The following is a 15,838-nucleotide window of genomic DNA, read 5'->3' on the forward strand; positions in this document are numbered from 1 at the left end:
TATTTTGGTTCAATAATTTGAATTTGATAAACATTAAACATTTTGCCATTTAAATCAATAAGGTAACAGCACAGCATATTCACTTTGGGGTTGATTTTGACCTAAGTTACATAAAAAAGGGGGAAAATAGAAGAGGAAATAGATTTACTTTAAAAGGCATTGTAAAAAAAAAAAATGTAATTTGTAGAGAAAACAAACACTTGAATAATTGAAATGTACAGCCAATAATGTTAACTAGTATCAATAAGTGATACACATGATATTTTAATACTTTAACTGCCAACTTCCAAATTTGGCAAAACGTATTTGAAGTTGATCTTGTACAGATATATCCAATCTCATTATGTTGTTTGATATGTACATCACATTGGTTTAAAAAACAATAAAAAGTGAAAAACAACCAAGCGATGATATCACTTCATATGTTTCATTTTTTAATAACATTAATTTACAGCTGACACTCTCCGCCCTGGTGACGGAAAAATCATCTGATCAGAAGCATTTTATTACTGCTCTAACAAGCACCTAGTCACTATACTTGATCATAATGATTATATACTCATTATTACATATCAAACACTACAACTGACCAATCTACTCTCAGCCAATCAGACAAGCATTTCAGTAGCTTATAACAATTGTCAGTGAAATTTGTTTTCACAGAATACTTCCCTGGTTAAAGAACAATGGCAAGAATGGGTAAAAAATAACAACAAATAACTCTAACCATTATCAAAACATCATATAAAACTGGTTAAAATGGGAATGCTTTTGAATACAGAAAATAGCTTCCTCACAGAGTTAATTAAAGAACATTTTATTTCGAAGATGAACTATGGGAAAATAGATATCTAATATTGTAGTTAAAGGTAATCTTGCCTACCTCAAATATTCACTCAATTCAAAAAAGATATTTTAGACCACATAGTGCAAAACATGTTTGAAATATCTCTTCTTATTTGAATATATCCCAAGTCTCAATGATTTTTGTGGTCCCAGATTTGCATAAGGCAAATTACCTGCACTTTCAGATGCACAATATGATAAAAAACATGATCTTGGATGTGTAGAAAAACTCATCTTAAAAATACTACCATGTTTGTCATGACAGCTCATCATTTATGAAAATTTCCAAGGAATGGAATTTCATTATTCACTTTTCTTTGATAACACAGAAAAACAACAAAATATCCATACAATTAATCAAAATTACATGTACATTGAAGTATAGAAAATTTGAACTTGCATAAGTTAATCTTTCATAAGTCTAATAATCATCCAAGTCATTCGGGCCAGTGCATGTATATTTCAAGTGTTCTAGGACAAATTTCTATTCAAATGTCAAACAGATTTCTACGGTCCGGTAAGATACAACTGTAAAGTCAATAAAACTTAAACTTTTCATGATCTAATATCTCATCATCATTAGCCTCTAAACCTTACAGATGACACAATAAAATATGACATTTCATCTTATGCTCATTAATGAAAATAAATCCCATACAATTCAACATAAATGTTATACTTTGTTTTAAATCATGGAAAATTCTTAAATGGTTCACACACTTTTGAAGAAAAAATGCTAAATGTGAAGTTTAACCAATCATATGTAAAACAGCAATACAGCAAAATAACTTGATTTCATTGGAGGATATTCATTCATCGGGGGTTCAAACCCTGGCCGCATCAGACCAAAACAGGTTAAAAGATGGGAGTTGCTGCTACCCTGTTTGGCGTTTAACAATTAAAGGAATAGAGCCTCGTCGATCTGGCGCTGCACAGCGGCTGCCGGGCCCACGGTCAATTGGGCAAAACAAATTTTCGGAGTATTTCATTTCTGGTGTCTATTTCGAACAATAAAATATGGATTTTTAAGATATGTTGAGGGCAAGAAGTTTGTTAGCACCTTTAATATGAAACCAGTCTTAACCCTAAATAGACTGGGCTATTTCGATGCCTAAGAAGACTGGGGGGGGGGCTGATTCAGCCCCCCCCCCTATGATCTCGGCCGTCGACAACGCGATCGCAACGAAAATTGGCACGTGCATTACCCATGGCATAATCTCCAAGACTGTAGGATCAAATTTTCCGAAAAATCTCATAATTCATTAATAATGCTAATTTATGCGTAAAATCGAAGATTTGCTCTAGTTAACTAAATAAGGCCTCTAAACTGCTAATTTTTTATTCACAGACTCTTTGAAGGATTCTGATCAAATGTACTTAAAAAAAAATTCAATATCACAATTGTTTTCTTATGTATTTTATTGTTTTTAAAATTTCTCATGTATTTCTTTGTTTTTTGACTTTTTGTTTTTTATTGTTTTTTCAATGGAAATCGTCCGCTACTTTATTTTGACCATAAACAAGATGAAATCAATTGAGTTTGATTAGTAAAATTGAAAATAATGATACATTTATGAATTTTGGCTAAAAACACAATTTGAATTGGATTTGTACACAAATCCATGTTTTTGAGCAATTTCGGGTCGACATGCACTTACAAAATGTTGCTTAATTTCGGAACCACGTACCCGGGCGTCGCAAATTTGGTCTCAAAAGTTGCGCAAGACTTGAAAGAAAAAAGTCATGGAACGGCGCGGCGCCAGCTTTTCGCATTACAGATTTATCGCGAAAAATGTTGAGGGGGGGCTGAATCAGCCCCCCCCCCAGTCTTTTTAGGGTTAAACTTATTTTAAGACAATATTACAATAAAAATAATATTTATCCATAATTTTTACCTCCTACACTTTATAAAGACACAACTATTATGATGTTACCCCCCCCCTACTTGAGCGGGCTATTTTCAACATTTCTCAGACTGTGCAAACTGCAAAATGTGCAGTAACAGATAAGTTATGATTATTGCAATATTTTATATTTATATTTTGATCATCCTAACCTTGTAGGTTATTCTTCCACATATTTGAAACAATGATTTTGGTGTAAGTTTTAGAATAAAGAATCAATGTTCCTAATATAACATGATTCTAGCTCCAGTTAACATTTAGATTCCTACTATAATAATGCTTAATTCTTTGATAGTCCTAGCAAATTACTTCTACTGTTTTGAAACCTGAAATAAAAATATTCATTTTACAAGGTAGGTTTGATTACCCCAAGGGCCTTTTCCCTTTTCATACATACAGACATAAATACATGTAACTGTGTTTACATAAAAACAAGTTTTATCACACAAAATGAAAACATAAAGACAATACTTAACGTCCGTAGCATTATGAGGCAAGAATGACTTCAACTTTCCAATGCAATAGCTTTGAATCAAAACAATATTTTTAAATCTTGTTTACAGACTAGACACTAGATACGAATCAATTAACTTCACTACATGAATCAAAAGCAGGTTTAATACACGTAGGCCTGTTGGCTAAATGCCCACTGCTGCAGATTCGATGTGTACTTTAATCACCACTAGCAATGCATGCTGCTCAGAGATTTTACTGTTTGCTTTTAATAATTCTTTCATTTTATTTTTAATGGAAGAATGTAGTAAAAAAATTCAATTATTCTTTAAAGTAGTCATATTTTCGCTAATTTTCAGGGTGTTTTACAACACAAATAGTGAATATATCTCTTTGTGCAATGGTATGACAGCTTGCATTTGGTAAGAGAGGGATCTAATCAACTCACTGAATAGAGCATCTTTCTTTGACCTCATGCAGAGTTTTGTACAACCGCACTCATACCTATTGCTATTTGTATTACAGCAACTTGTAAGAGCTAACAACATTAACAAAACAATACACAGGTGGAAATTTTAATGCACCCCCCCCCCCCCCAAAAAAAAGGAGAAAAAATTGTGTCCTTGCTTTATACATAAACTACTGATTTCCTTGGTTGCATAAGAGCAAATAAAATGCTCTGACCTGAGGAGAAATGTTCTTTGAAACCTTGTACACCACTGAGGCAAAGAAACCAAAGAATATCAAGACACGACTATCAAAAGGAGCCTTGAATACATAGAATGACTTGAAGAGCCTGGCGAATGCAGTCAGGATGGAGTTTCCAGCTGGTATAGCCATATTGTCTAAGATGAGGTAGTATTCCTCAGGGGCTGTTCTGGGGCCTAGGCACAGCAGGAATGGCTGGGTGAGTTCCGCTGGCTTGCCTGTAGCGTATGCAGCAGCATCAGTCCCAGTCTGTGATGAACAAAATATAAGGTTACACTTAAACAAGCAGATATGAATACACCTTGAAAATTTTGCAATTAAACATAAAAAGGCTACAGCTAGTTGTTTAATGGTAAAAAATGATACATGGAGCCATTACACAAACAAAAAATTAACTACCGTTCCAAGCTACTTAATTTAAAACCTGAGGGCAAATTTGTAATAGAAATCAATGATATTGTGTATTTTCAGAAAAACTAGTTCCTATTTTGATAAATTACCAAATATATGCAAAAACCAGGTGAATGCTACACTCTTCTCAAAATTTTCTCACTAAATCTTCAGAATTTTCATTTTATTTTACTTGTTTTCTGACAATTTTATATTTTTCTATTCATAGGGCTGTATTAGTTCTCATCCTACTATATCTTGCAATTATTATTCCTAGTTTGTCATGATGTACTTACTTGTTCATGTTGAAAGACAGGGCTTGTTGAATTTCTGGTAACAGCACAAGCTTTTCCAATCATTTTCTGCTGCTTTTTACAGACAACACCAGTAGGAGTTGGTAGAAGTTCTATAAGAACATGCAGGGCACACAGGTGGACTGTAAAGTAAAAGAAAAAAATAAACAGTGAAAAAAATTGTAAAATATATATTCAATGCAAATGAAACAATAAGATAGAAAGGTGGGGAACAATGAATGTATGTCACAGTGAGCCAAAGTTGCAAAGTGTATTTTTTACGACAGTCTTGGAATCATTTGCTGCATCATCATGACTGGGGGAGAAGAATTCTGTTTTCAATTTTTTTCGTAGCAACTAACAGCTTTTTAAAGTGTGAAAAAGGGGAAAAACACAACCAAAAAACAGCAAAAAATGTAATCATTTTACCAAGTATTAAGTTTGTTTGCCTTTTTACAAATTTATGGACAATGTACAGCACTAACAACAACAAAACTCTTTTTTTTTAACTTGCCCACTTTTTATCACAAGAGATTTGTTGACATTATATCAGACAGTAATAGTACATAGCTTACTTACAATGACTGATATTCACACTTCACTGTTACAAAAAAAATGTCCCCATATTATTGGAGCCTGTTATGCTACCCTAGTTTGACTATTAAGGGGGTCATTTAATGAAATTGTAAATGTAATCTCCTGTACAAGAGCAGTGTCTGTGATTTACATAAACACAAATGCGTTAACCAGTCATATCTCATATCAGAATCAGTGATTTTCTATAAAATTTGGCCTGGAAGCAGCCTGGAAAAAGAATTAAATTTTTAAAATGCAAACACTAAAAACTCAATTTCGATCAAAATGTTACTTGCTTCCTTTTGTCAATATCAGAATAGGAGGGAATTTCACAAAGACTTGAGTGTAATGTCAAGTCATGCTAAAATGTTAAAGTGGGCATGGTATTTAATGGGTTATCTTACTGATTAATGTGCAGTAGCACGCATCCTCTTAGCATGATCTGGGAGGCGTTTCATGAAAGGACTTGTCAGACGTTTTATCCGACAAGTCCCATTTTATCCGACAGTTACCATAGGAGCAGTGCCTTTCAGCCAATCAAAATCATGGAAAGATGTCAGATCTGACAACTTGTCGGATGAAAATATTGATGGAACGCTCCCCTGACCAATGCAGTGATGCATTTCATACAACACGCAACTGAGAATTTAAGTGCGGCTCTAAGTCACTCTTAAATCTTTGTGAAACACCCCCAATGCTCATACCCAAGACTGTGTTTGGTATAATAGGGTCCTAAATGATACATACTGTCTCCATTGTCACCAAAGGCATCAAGGATCATCGAAGTTGTATCTTTAGTCCTCGCCAAGGCCAGAATAGGTTTTGTGAACTCTTGTAGCCATGAAGATAGAGCATCCGAAGATTCAGCCCCATACTTCAATGAGAAGTCGTAGTCGATCTATAAGCAAGAGAAATCAAATGGCATTTCTACAAAATAATATGTTTAGAGTAATAGGCATATCACTTTTTATTCTCTATCATCACTGGGGCAGTGGAAAGTTTTGACCAGTCTTGCAAAGTGTTTCCATAGTAGGACAACTAATGGTGAATAGGCAGCTTTTGGTCTACTTGGAGTTGTATTGAGACACAGAAGGGGGCTTGTAATTCCCCGTATTTAATGTCCCAAAGTACCATTTCTAAAGTCTTTGTATAAACTGACCAAGCATTAGAACTCATGACCTTTCATCACAGGGGTGGATGCTCTTAATACTACTTGCCCAAGATCATCTTTTTTTGCAAAAATGAAGTAACTATAAATAAATAAATGAATGAAAGAACAAACAAGGAACAAATAAACAGATAGATAGATAGATAGACAGACAGACAGACAGATGGATAGACAGACAGACAGATAGATAGATAAATTAATTAATTAATATTAATGTATATTGATTAGGATTGATTGTCATTTGGTCTAATCCTATTTCCGCTGTAGTCAGTTTATCTAATATCTAATTGGTCCAAAGGCCTAGAAATTCAATAAGTCATGAGTATTATCTCAAATAGCATTCTGACACAATTCTAGGTCATATAGGACCTACGTAAAACAAGTAAGCTGAACATAAATTTCATCAAAGAGAGATCTAAACCTTACCATTACAGGCACATCCTTGAAAGCAGGATACATCGCTATGATATCAGATATACTGAGGTCACCCCCTTGAATCCACTCATCTCGTTGAAGGTGTGTATCCTTAAAGAAAGCTTTAATGGCTACCAATTCCTCTGTGTCCTCTGCTTTCCAGCCGTGGCATTCTCCATCTTCAGTTTCTTCGACTTTAATCAGAGTTGGACTAGATGGTTGGGCTGCCAGAAGTTCAATGTCATCACTTGCACTTGGGTTAGGAACTGGATCTGATACCTGAGATCTACATCTATATCCGAAGGGTTGCATCTTCATCACAGAAGGTGGTGGAAAATATCTTTTCTGCGTTCCAGAGGCCCTCTGACGTGCAGCTGTCGATCGTAAGGTCTTCAGGCGGAATTCTAAGAAGCCACCGCCTTTATGATATAGGTACTCCTACAGACAAAGAGCAAAGACAGAAATAAAAGCAAATTTGTTATTTTCATCAAGGTAGCAACTGATTTGCCATTTGCGTTGCTTTTTGGCATGATGGTAACCCTCTTGGCATGGATGGCATACAGGTTAGCTTCTTAAAAATGCCTTACCAGATAGACCTCATTGGCTTCTTGAAGGGCAACCATAGTAAATCTCTGGAAGCACAGCTCGGTCTTGCTGAATGTGTTCTATTAAGATTGTAAGAAATTATTTTTTTTCATTTGTTTATCATTACTAAGGAAGTGTGAATGATGCAAATTAGTGGAATTGAATTAGTTGAGCAGGGTTACAAAGTAGCTGTAAAGCAAAAGATTGTTTAGGGGAACCATTTAAAAATAAATTATTTGACAGTTACCATACTTGAAACAGTTAGACACCCGTGTTTCCTAGCCAATAAAAAAAATTTGAAAACTTGTAAGATGATAAATGTTGATGAAACACCCAGGATTTATGAATCAAGATCTATGTAGTCAGTAATATTCATTTTTTTCCCTCTAGCTTTTTTCCCTCTGCAACACACAAAATTAATGGTATTACTTTTTCATTGTATAAAATCCGGAAGTATAGAACACGAGTAACTTATACCCTTTTTCTTTTAAGTAGGAAGATGAACATGGAAACAAGTATTAAATGATGAAGGATTTTTCTCTTCATACTCACATGACCCTTTGCCCCTGGAAGTTTATCCTTTGTACATGGAAACTGAGAAACAATCGCTATTGCCAAGGCTTCTTTTTGTGCCATGGAAGGATACCTGCACATCAAACAAAGCAGAAATGATGGTCATCGTTGGACGTTTCTAAAATGAATTATTATTAATTTCACCTGGCTGCTGAGGAAGCATGAATCCTTGTAAGCAATTACAGATCCAACTTTTAGGGACACGGTTATGATAATTAATGCCATAACAATGGGCACTAGTGCATTAATTTGGTTTTGGATCAAGTTCAAAAGGCAGATAGCTGATTCAGTGGTAGGGTAATTAATGTCTTGTAACCAGGTGATGTCTTTGAAAAAAAAAAATAATTATATGTGAGAGCCCATTTGATCACTGACCTTCAAATTTTGACCTCACAGAGGGGCCCCATACTGGACCTATGTGTAGGTATAAATTTGCATGAAAACCTGCCCAATGATCCTTGAGGTAGTTGTGTTTACAAGTTTATACAGATCACAGAGTTGATTGTATGAGAAATGCTGGCTTCGATTTGATTTCAAATTGTGTAAACAGAGGACAATACATGTAAGCATTACCGGTCACTGGTTTCATAGGTTTTTAGCAGCTTGTTAGGCACACACTTGCTAAACCAACCACAATAAGGATTGTTTCCTACCGGTACCCAATTAACACCTGGATGAGAGTGGCAAAGTGTCGATTGACGCCTTGCTAAAGGACGCTAGGCCATGGTGTGATTCGAACACACGACCCTCTGATTACAAGGCGAGAGTCAGAACTGCTACACCATGGCGCTTCCACTTTGACCGTAAAGCCAATAAAACACATTATTTAAACAAAAGTTTGTACAGATTGATGGACAACACAAAAGCATGATGTCCTGCATCCTTCAAGGTAGAGTCATCATAATTCTACTTACAGCAGATTACCCCCATGCTCAACCAGAAATGCCACTGTGACTTGAACCAGGTATCTTCTGTTCTTAACCGATGGCATCTTGCCCTGATCCAATTCTCTAAGAACTTCCAGTCCCTTGCCGCTGCTTTCAAGAATCCTTCTTATGTTGTAGTGCTACGAAGTAAATAACAGAAGATCAAGGGTTGTGTGAATGCTGCATAAACGTAATGCAGCTCATAAATTGTTTATTATTGACATATATCGGTTGGGTGAAAGAAAAATGATTAGAGGAAAAAGAAAAAGACCTTTTTATGCATATGACAATATAATCTCATAGTGCCCTCCCTCAAAGGATATAGGGATATGCGTAAACAGAGTAATCAGAGATGTGTTAGCTGCCAATCACCAAGGCAATGAACTTAAGTCAAAGTGGTAAAAAGTGGAACCCCTGAGTATTTCCACCTGGTTTTACAAATTAGGGGTAGGCAGTAGCCACTCCATCATGGTTACCCCCCCCCCCCCTTCTCATATGAACAATGCAATTGGTCTGTAACATACGAATGTGATTCATCTCTTCATAAAACCTCATAGTGGGGTAATTCAAGTACAGAATTGGTTGTTGGTGTTAATAGGTCAAATTGGGCTGCTAAACTGAGCTCCAGGATCAACCGAGTTTAGAAATTGATGCCAATTTCTTTGTTGCAGATCAACACTGAGTGATGTCAATCCACCAGCATTAATTTCATTTCAAGTTGGGTGTGGTGGATGCTATTTGTTTTCCATCAACACCAACACTGAATGTGAAATTACCAAGTGTCCTACCTGAAATACAAAATGTTTCTACTACAACCTTGTTCATTAGTATAAAGTTAGTATTTCTTGCAATGACCACAGTCTGCTTTCTGTTTATACAAGAAAGCTAAGAAGTCATCCATATGTTATCATCATAGTCAGCTTTACTTCTGAAATGGCTAGATCCGAATGCCCCACTAATGAACAGTAATAATTTGCACTTTTGAAAAAATACTTTGACCTGGGTGTTTCACAGTGTTCAGTATACTTACCTCTGGCCTAGAAAGTAGAGGTGGATGGTAAAAACCACCATTATGCTTGCTTGAATGGGGAGCTTGCATAGGAAAAGGAACTGGTGCAAACTGTTGATGGAAGTTATCCCTTTGGCATAGAGGAGGAGCATTCGAGAACTGTGGTGACGGCATTTCTCTCGATCCAACAATATTTGGAGTTGAAAACTGATGTGAAGACTGGCCCATTTCAACATGGTTGCTCATATTAGCACTCTGATTTGGACATTTTGAGTGTACATTCCACATATCTTGCAGGCCATTGTTATTATGACTTGAACATGGATGATAAACACTACCTCCGTGTATCTGTCTGCTGATAATATTATCCACTGATCTCTGATTTGAGGACTTTTGGTTGTTTGTTTCCAACATGTCTTGTGACTGAACACATGTTGTGTTAACACTTTGATGCAGATTTTGGCCAACCTGTCCATGGCAGGTTGCATGTCCACTTTGTCTTTGAGAGTTCCCAGGATGTGCTTCCTGCATCTTAGGAACTCCAACAGGCTGAATACACTGGCTGCTTTGGGAAACACTATCTGGTTGAACGTGAATGTTTTCTCCTCCTCTTTGATTTTCTAATGCTGGTAAGTGCGTCCTTATACCATCATCCATATCAACTAGTCTATCTCCAGAATTGTTTCCAGTAGGTCTAGGGTCTGAAGATTGGTCTATTAGCTCTATCTCAACAGACACAACATCTTTTGCCTCTTGTTTGAGTGACACCAACGTGTTTCCTTTCAACCTGTCAGTTAGTTCAACATTGTTAGGAGTGCGTTCAACATTGTTTTGAGTGCGTTCAACATTGTTTTGTGTGCATTCAACATTGTTATGAGTGCATTCAACATTGTTATGAGTGCGATCAACATCATCTTGAGTGCGCTCAACATTGCTTTGGCTATAACTTGAAGCTGGAGTATCATCAATCAACTGGCATTCATCATCTAGACCTTGATTCTCAGACATCAAGGATTGCATGTCCATTGTTTCCTCCTGTTGAATGGGAAGGCCTTGCACTTCATACGCCCTCCGACGTGCAGCTGTTGTTCGCAAGTTCTTCAGTCGATAGTCCAAGAACCCACCACCTTTATGAAAAAGGTACTCCTGTGGAAACCAAGTTAGAAAAGATGTGATTAATTTCATGAACAATCTATCAAGTATAAACGTAATGACGATTGTGGTGGGGGTGACGATTATTATGTTGGTGGTGGTGATGATGATGATTGATTTGACATTGATTTTGATGACAAAATGATGATGATCTAATGGTAATGACCATGATGAAAGAGTTGGCAAAGATAATGACAATGACAGCAATAATTATACTTTCTATTGACATGAAGCACTTGACAATTACTTTATCAGAAGTCTTCAAGTGCTCGACAACAATGCAGCATAATTACCCTGGGTTTAGCAGAGTAGAGCAGACCAATATGACTGATGAACAGTTATGCTATACTTACATGACCATGTTCTCCATGTTGTTTATTCTTCAAAGCAGGAAACTGTGTAACAATCGCCATTGCCAAGGCTTGCTTCTGCTCCATGGTTGGGTATCTGTAAAATTCAAGCAATTTACATCCTTGATCGTTGCACGCAAAAAATAGATATGAAACTCAAGTAATGGCAAAAACAATAAGTTTGAGAGAAAATCCTTAGAATCATTGTTTATTGTATAAATAGATTTATATCTAGTGAATTTTTATATATAATTTGTAAACCAAATATGTTAAGTGACGGATTCTAGACTGAAATGAAAATATGCAGAAATCATACACAGGTGACCCACTTGGACCCATCAATCTGAAAATGTCAATCTTGTTTTACTTCCTGGAAATATCACTATGGAAACAGAATTATATTGCTCACATTCTATTTCATAACTTTGAAAACTTAAGATGGTAATGTCATTTGATTTTGTTCAATTCATATAGTTTACACGATTCAAATTTATGTTTAGCAGTATATCTATATCCCTGATTGTGTTTCTACTAAGCTACAAAATTTATTGTGATTCTTGGTAATGTGTAGTGACGCAATGTGTCTTATTGTGATGCACACATCAGTTAGAGCTTAATACGTGGTTGATGCGATTTGTACACATACCCCGGTACACATGTGGCATCTTGACTTTTCGCATTTCCATGGTAAAGTATCCAAATTGTACATGAGCTAAATCTCTGTGAAATTAGGGAACATTCATTCTGCAATGTATCTTAACTTCAAATAAATGTTAGTGGATGCTGGGATATTCAAAGGCAGACACTTACAGCATATGACCCCCATTCTCAACTAGATAGTCAACCGTTACTTGCACCAGTGCTCTCCTATCCATAGCTGATGGACTTTTACCAGAGTCAAGAACACGAACAACTCCCCTCCCCTTGTAATGACTCTCAAGAATTCTCCTGATATCGTAATCCTAGAAATTGAAGAAAAAAAACCCAATATCAACGAACACTTTATAGCATTAGATTGTCAAATGGGGTCAATGTCAAATACATGTATTTAATTTAAAAATAAAAGCAGCACAATTTATTTTCCAGAATCATCTAATTCCTTGAATAAGGGAATTTGATATTTATCAAAATTTCAAGTAAACTTTTGTAGCAGTCACACTGTAAACACAACAGCATGAAGTACATGTAGGCTACATTAACCAGGCTTCTTGTTTCTTAGAGTAGTTTGATATTTCTCTCTGCTCATTATTGCATTTCACTCTGAATTACTCATACAATATTCAAACTATTTTGGATTTTGTACAACCTGTTGTACTGAGCCTTTCCACAGTATGGATTCATGAGTTCAATAAAGTTTGTGACTTTTGTAAGATTCAAATTTCAATAAACAGACAGTCCTAATAATGGAGTAAAGGCAAGCTGTTGTTACCTCTGGCCTTGTAAGTGGTGCCCTGTAGTACTTGGCCATATTCGCCACACTTATACTGGGAGCTTGAGGTGGCTGCACACTGCAGCTGACATTGCTGGTAATCTCACCAGGAGAAGGCAAACTCTTTATTGCCATTATCAACCGCCGTCTCTCTCCGAAAGTCTTCCCGATGCCCAATTCCTTCAAATCGCTCTCTGTGATGGTGGGCAGGATTGACATATCGATGTCATTGTCTGCAAGAATTATGAAATAGTACATTTCATTCTAACATGATCTTCACATTGTACTGAGTCTGAGTGAATCATAAAAAAGGAAACAACCATAGGCCTATTGTATTTTCCGGAGAGAAATATAAAATTAGTGAAAACAAACATCATATCTCTTTAAAGTACCAGTACTAATATTTCTACGTCATCATTTCTCATAATGTGTTTTTTTTAATATGTTACTGTAATTCTGCTTCAAACATATTCAGTACATATTGTAAAATTTCACAGCAAGTTGTTTTGCCCATTACAGTACCTTCATTTTGGCAGAAGGTAATACCGCAGTCACATTTGCCCTATGGTGGCCGAACATTTTTTGTACCAGCTACATAGGTGGTTTGAATAAACAACTGTTTTCAACTCGCCATAGAGCAATTGTGACAGAGGTATAATCTGTGAGTGAAACAAACTTGGCTTTGTTCCCTAAGTATGAATTTTACGTTTTTTACTTTCATCTCATAGGGGAAGAGACTTCAGAAGTTCAGAGTACATGTATCTATCATCACTAAATTTTGACAGATTTTTCCCAAAAAACACAAATGTCACTTTTTATAAAACCAAAGCACTTGGCAGTGCCAGTGTTTTTCTTCCCCCCCCCCCTGAAAATCATCTAGCTAAAGTAGAGGCCTATTTCTTATTTTTAATGAGATTTTTCGCACTTCTCCTTTTAACAATATGATGAACATCTTTAGCTGAATATATTATAGAATGTAAAAGAAATTTATATTCTATTTTAACATTAGGTGCACTGACATCCTCCCGGGGGGGGGGGGGTACTTAGATTTGGGCAGGGGTGTGCGGCTGAAGGTTCAAAACCCATACCCATATTTACGGGTCATTTTGTCTATTAAAAAGGTATCCATTATTAAGGATTTATTAAAATTTGACAGGCAAAAATAAAAGGTTATCACCCAAAATTGGAGGAGAATATGGACCCAAGTTTAAGGCCAGTATCTAAAAATTAGGGACATGTTTAGGGATTTTCCTGCATAAAACCTTACCCCATGTTTAGGGATTTCTTCCAAAAAAGCTACCCATTCCAGCGGCATATCCCTGTATGCCTTTATTCGTGAGTACCCCCCCCCCCCTTCATATATCCAAATGTTGTGTGTTCTGACAATCGATTTTCAAACAGCCATTTGGAAAAAGTAACAAGAAAAATCTCATTTTTAGTATGGCAAGTTCTCCCAAGTCAGTGCAGTCCCCCTTGTCTGCGCATACGCATATCTGCGCGATTCTAGTAAAAGAAGATGCGCAACAAACAGTTTTCACACATGCAATACATATATTCAATAAAAAATCCAACTCAAAACGGTGGAAAAATAATGAATTATGGGCATTTCATGTGACAGCCTTTCTCATTACCCCTGATGTGTGCAAAGTGAATGGGTGCGCAGACATGACCGGGTATACCCAGTTGTTGTGTGTCCGGACAATCAGTTTTAGAAAGTCATTTGGAAAAATTTACAAGCAAAGTTTCATAAAATGTTTAGTACGAAATGTCAGGTAATATTATAGAGAACAAAACAGAAGATGATTACAACTATTGAATTCGTATTTTTAGTGTAATCCAAAGACAAAAAAGAAGGCTTCAAAAATATTAAGTGTCCGGACACCCCACCCCCCATCCTACCATTGTTTTGTTCAATCTGAAAATGACTGCCCAAGGTTTTTTCCAAGATAATCATATATTTCTTTAAAATTTTGATGAAATATTTGGCACACTTACTCGGAACGGAACATTATAAACTGAAAGATTTTGTTAAATAAAAAGAGATTCATATTAGGCCTAGACCTAGATCTATATCTTAACTCGAATTGTTGCTACAACTGATCTGAGCAGATTTGGGTTGGGGACATCATCATACAAAAAAGTCAAAATGTTCTATTGTAACAAACAAAATTGAAGATTTCAACTATTACATTCATGTTTTTTGTGTAATCCGAAGATAAAAAAGAAGGCTTCAAAATTACTAAGACACCCAAGTTGACCCATCCATACAATATCATATTTAATTGGAAAGACTTTGACTTTGTTTTAACGATTGCAAAACACTCACCAATGAATCCTTTAACAATAACATCGCTGAACCCTTTTTGATGAAGAAATTCGATGACATCTGCCATGGCTGACGTTTGAAATCTCTCTCAAAAAGAGAATGAAGGAGATAACCAACAAAAATGGTCTCAGGCCACTGCACTTTTAAAGCTAAGTTGGTTTACAACAATGTCAATGTCTAGTTAGTTCCATTGCCCTAGGCCTAGGCCCTAGCATTGGCTTCACTGACATGATCGTTCATCTCCGGACCGTCTCAGAGTCAGAGTCAGACTCAGTCTAAAAAACGGTTCTTTTCCTTCGGCTTCGTTAAAATGAAAACAATGAGAAAAGGTACACTGGAAAGTAAGATGACTTGTCAAATGAAGTGAAATTCATCCGTTTCCTCATTTTAGCTCAAAAGAATGCCAAACGTAGGTATGACGGTCAGAACGTCTGCCCTCATATTGTAGAAACTGCTCTGCTCTCAATTTTTCGTGGGGTCAGACGGCGCGAGCGGCTGCCAGCTGCCCTGGCCTGCGAGGTCGGAGGATAGGAGGCTAGCTGGGCGCTGGCTGGCCGAGCTCTCGGCAGAGGCCGACGCGCACCATTAATCCTTTCATCTCTCTTCGACTCTCTCTCTCTCTCTTGTCAAAGTCATTACCCGGTACCGTACCGTATTGCAAAAATTATCGCTTCCTTCATTCACTTGCCAGGTTCGTATTGCGCGCAAAGCGATTTGAAGCAAGCCACCATAAATT

General features: G+C 36.5%; 1 protein-coding gene across 1 annotated transcript; it reads right to left on the bottom strand.

Moving 5' to 3' along the window:
* Window positions 1-230: 230 nt before the first annotated feature.
* LOC129273421 (uncharacterized) lies at window positions 231-15,802 on the bottom strand. Its single transcript, XM_064107589.1, has 12 exons — window positions 15,103-15,802; window positions 12,777-13,009; window positions 12,158-12,309; window positions 11,351-11,444; window positions 9,867-10,991; window positions 8,825-8,976; window positions 7,890-7,983; window positions 6,765-7,190; window positions 5,918-6,068; window positions 4,598-4,737; window positions 2,691-4,160; window positions 231-1,931 (listed from the first exon to the last, which is right to left on the bottom strand). Exons 1-11 carry the CDS (start codon window positions 15,167-15,169, stop codon window positions 3,843-3,845), a joined length of 2,952 nt encoding a protein of 983 aa, XP_063963659.1. The 5' UTR covers window positions 15,170-15,802; the 3' UTR covers window positions 231-1,931; window positions 2,691-3,842.
* Window positions 15,803-15,838: the final 36 nt, after the last annotated feature.

Source organism: Lytechinus pictus, chromosome 12, assembly GCF_037042905.1.
Source record: "Lytechinus pictus isolate F3 Inbred chromosome 12, Lp3.0, whole genome shotgun sequence".
Lineage (NCBI taxonomy): Eukaryota > Metazoa > Echinodermata > Echinoidea > Temnopleuroida > Toxopneustidae > Lytechinus > Lytechinus pictus.

Coding starts and splice junctions, on each gene's coding strand:
- LOC129273421 (XM_064107589.1), bottom strand. CDS start 15,169: ATGGCAGATGTCATCGAATTTCTTCATCAAAAAGGGTTCAGCGATGTT. Junction 13,010..15,102: donor TATTGTTAAAGGATTCATTG/GTGAGTGTTTTG, acceptor TAATTCTTGCAG/ACAATGACATCGATATGTCA. Junction 12,310..12,776: donor CACCACTTACAAGGCCAGAG/GTAACAACAGCT, acceptor TTCAATTTCTAG/GATTACGATATCAGGAGAAT.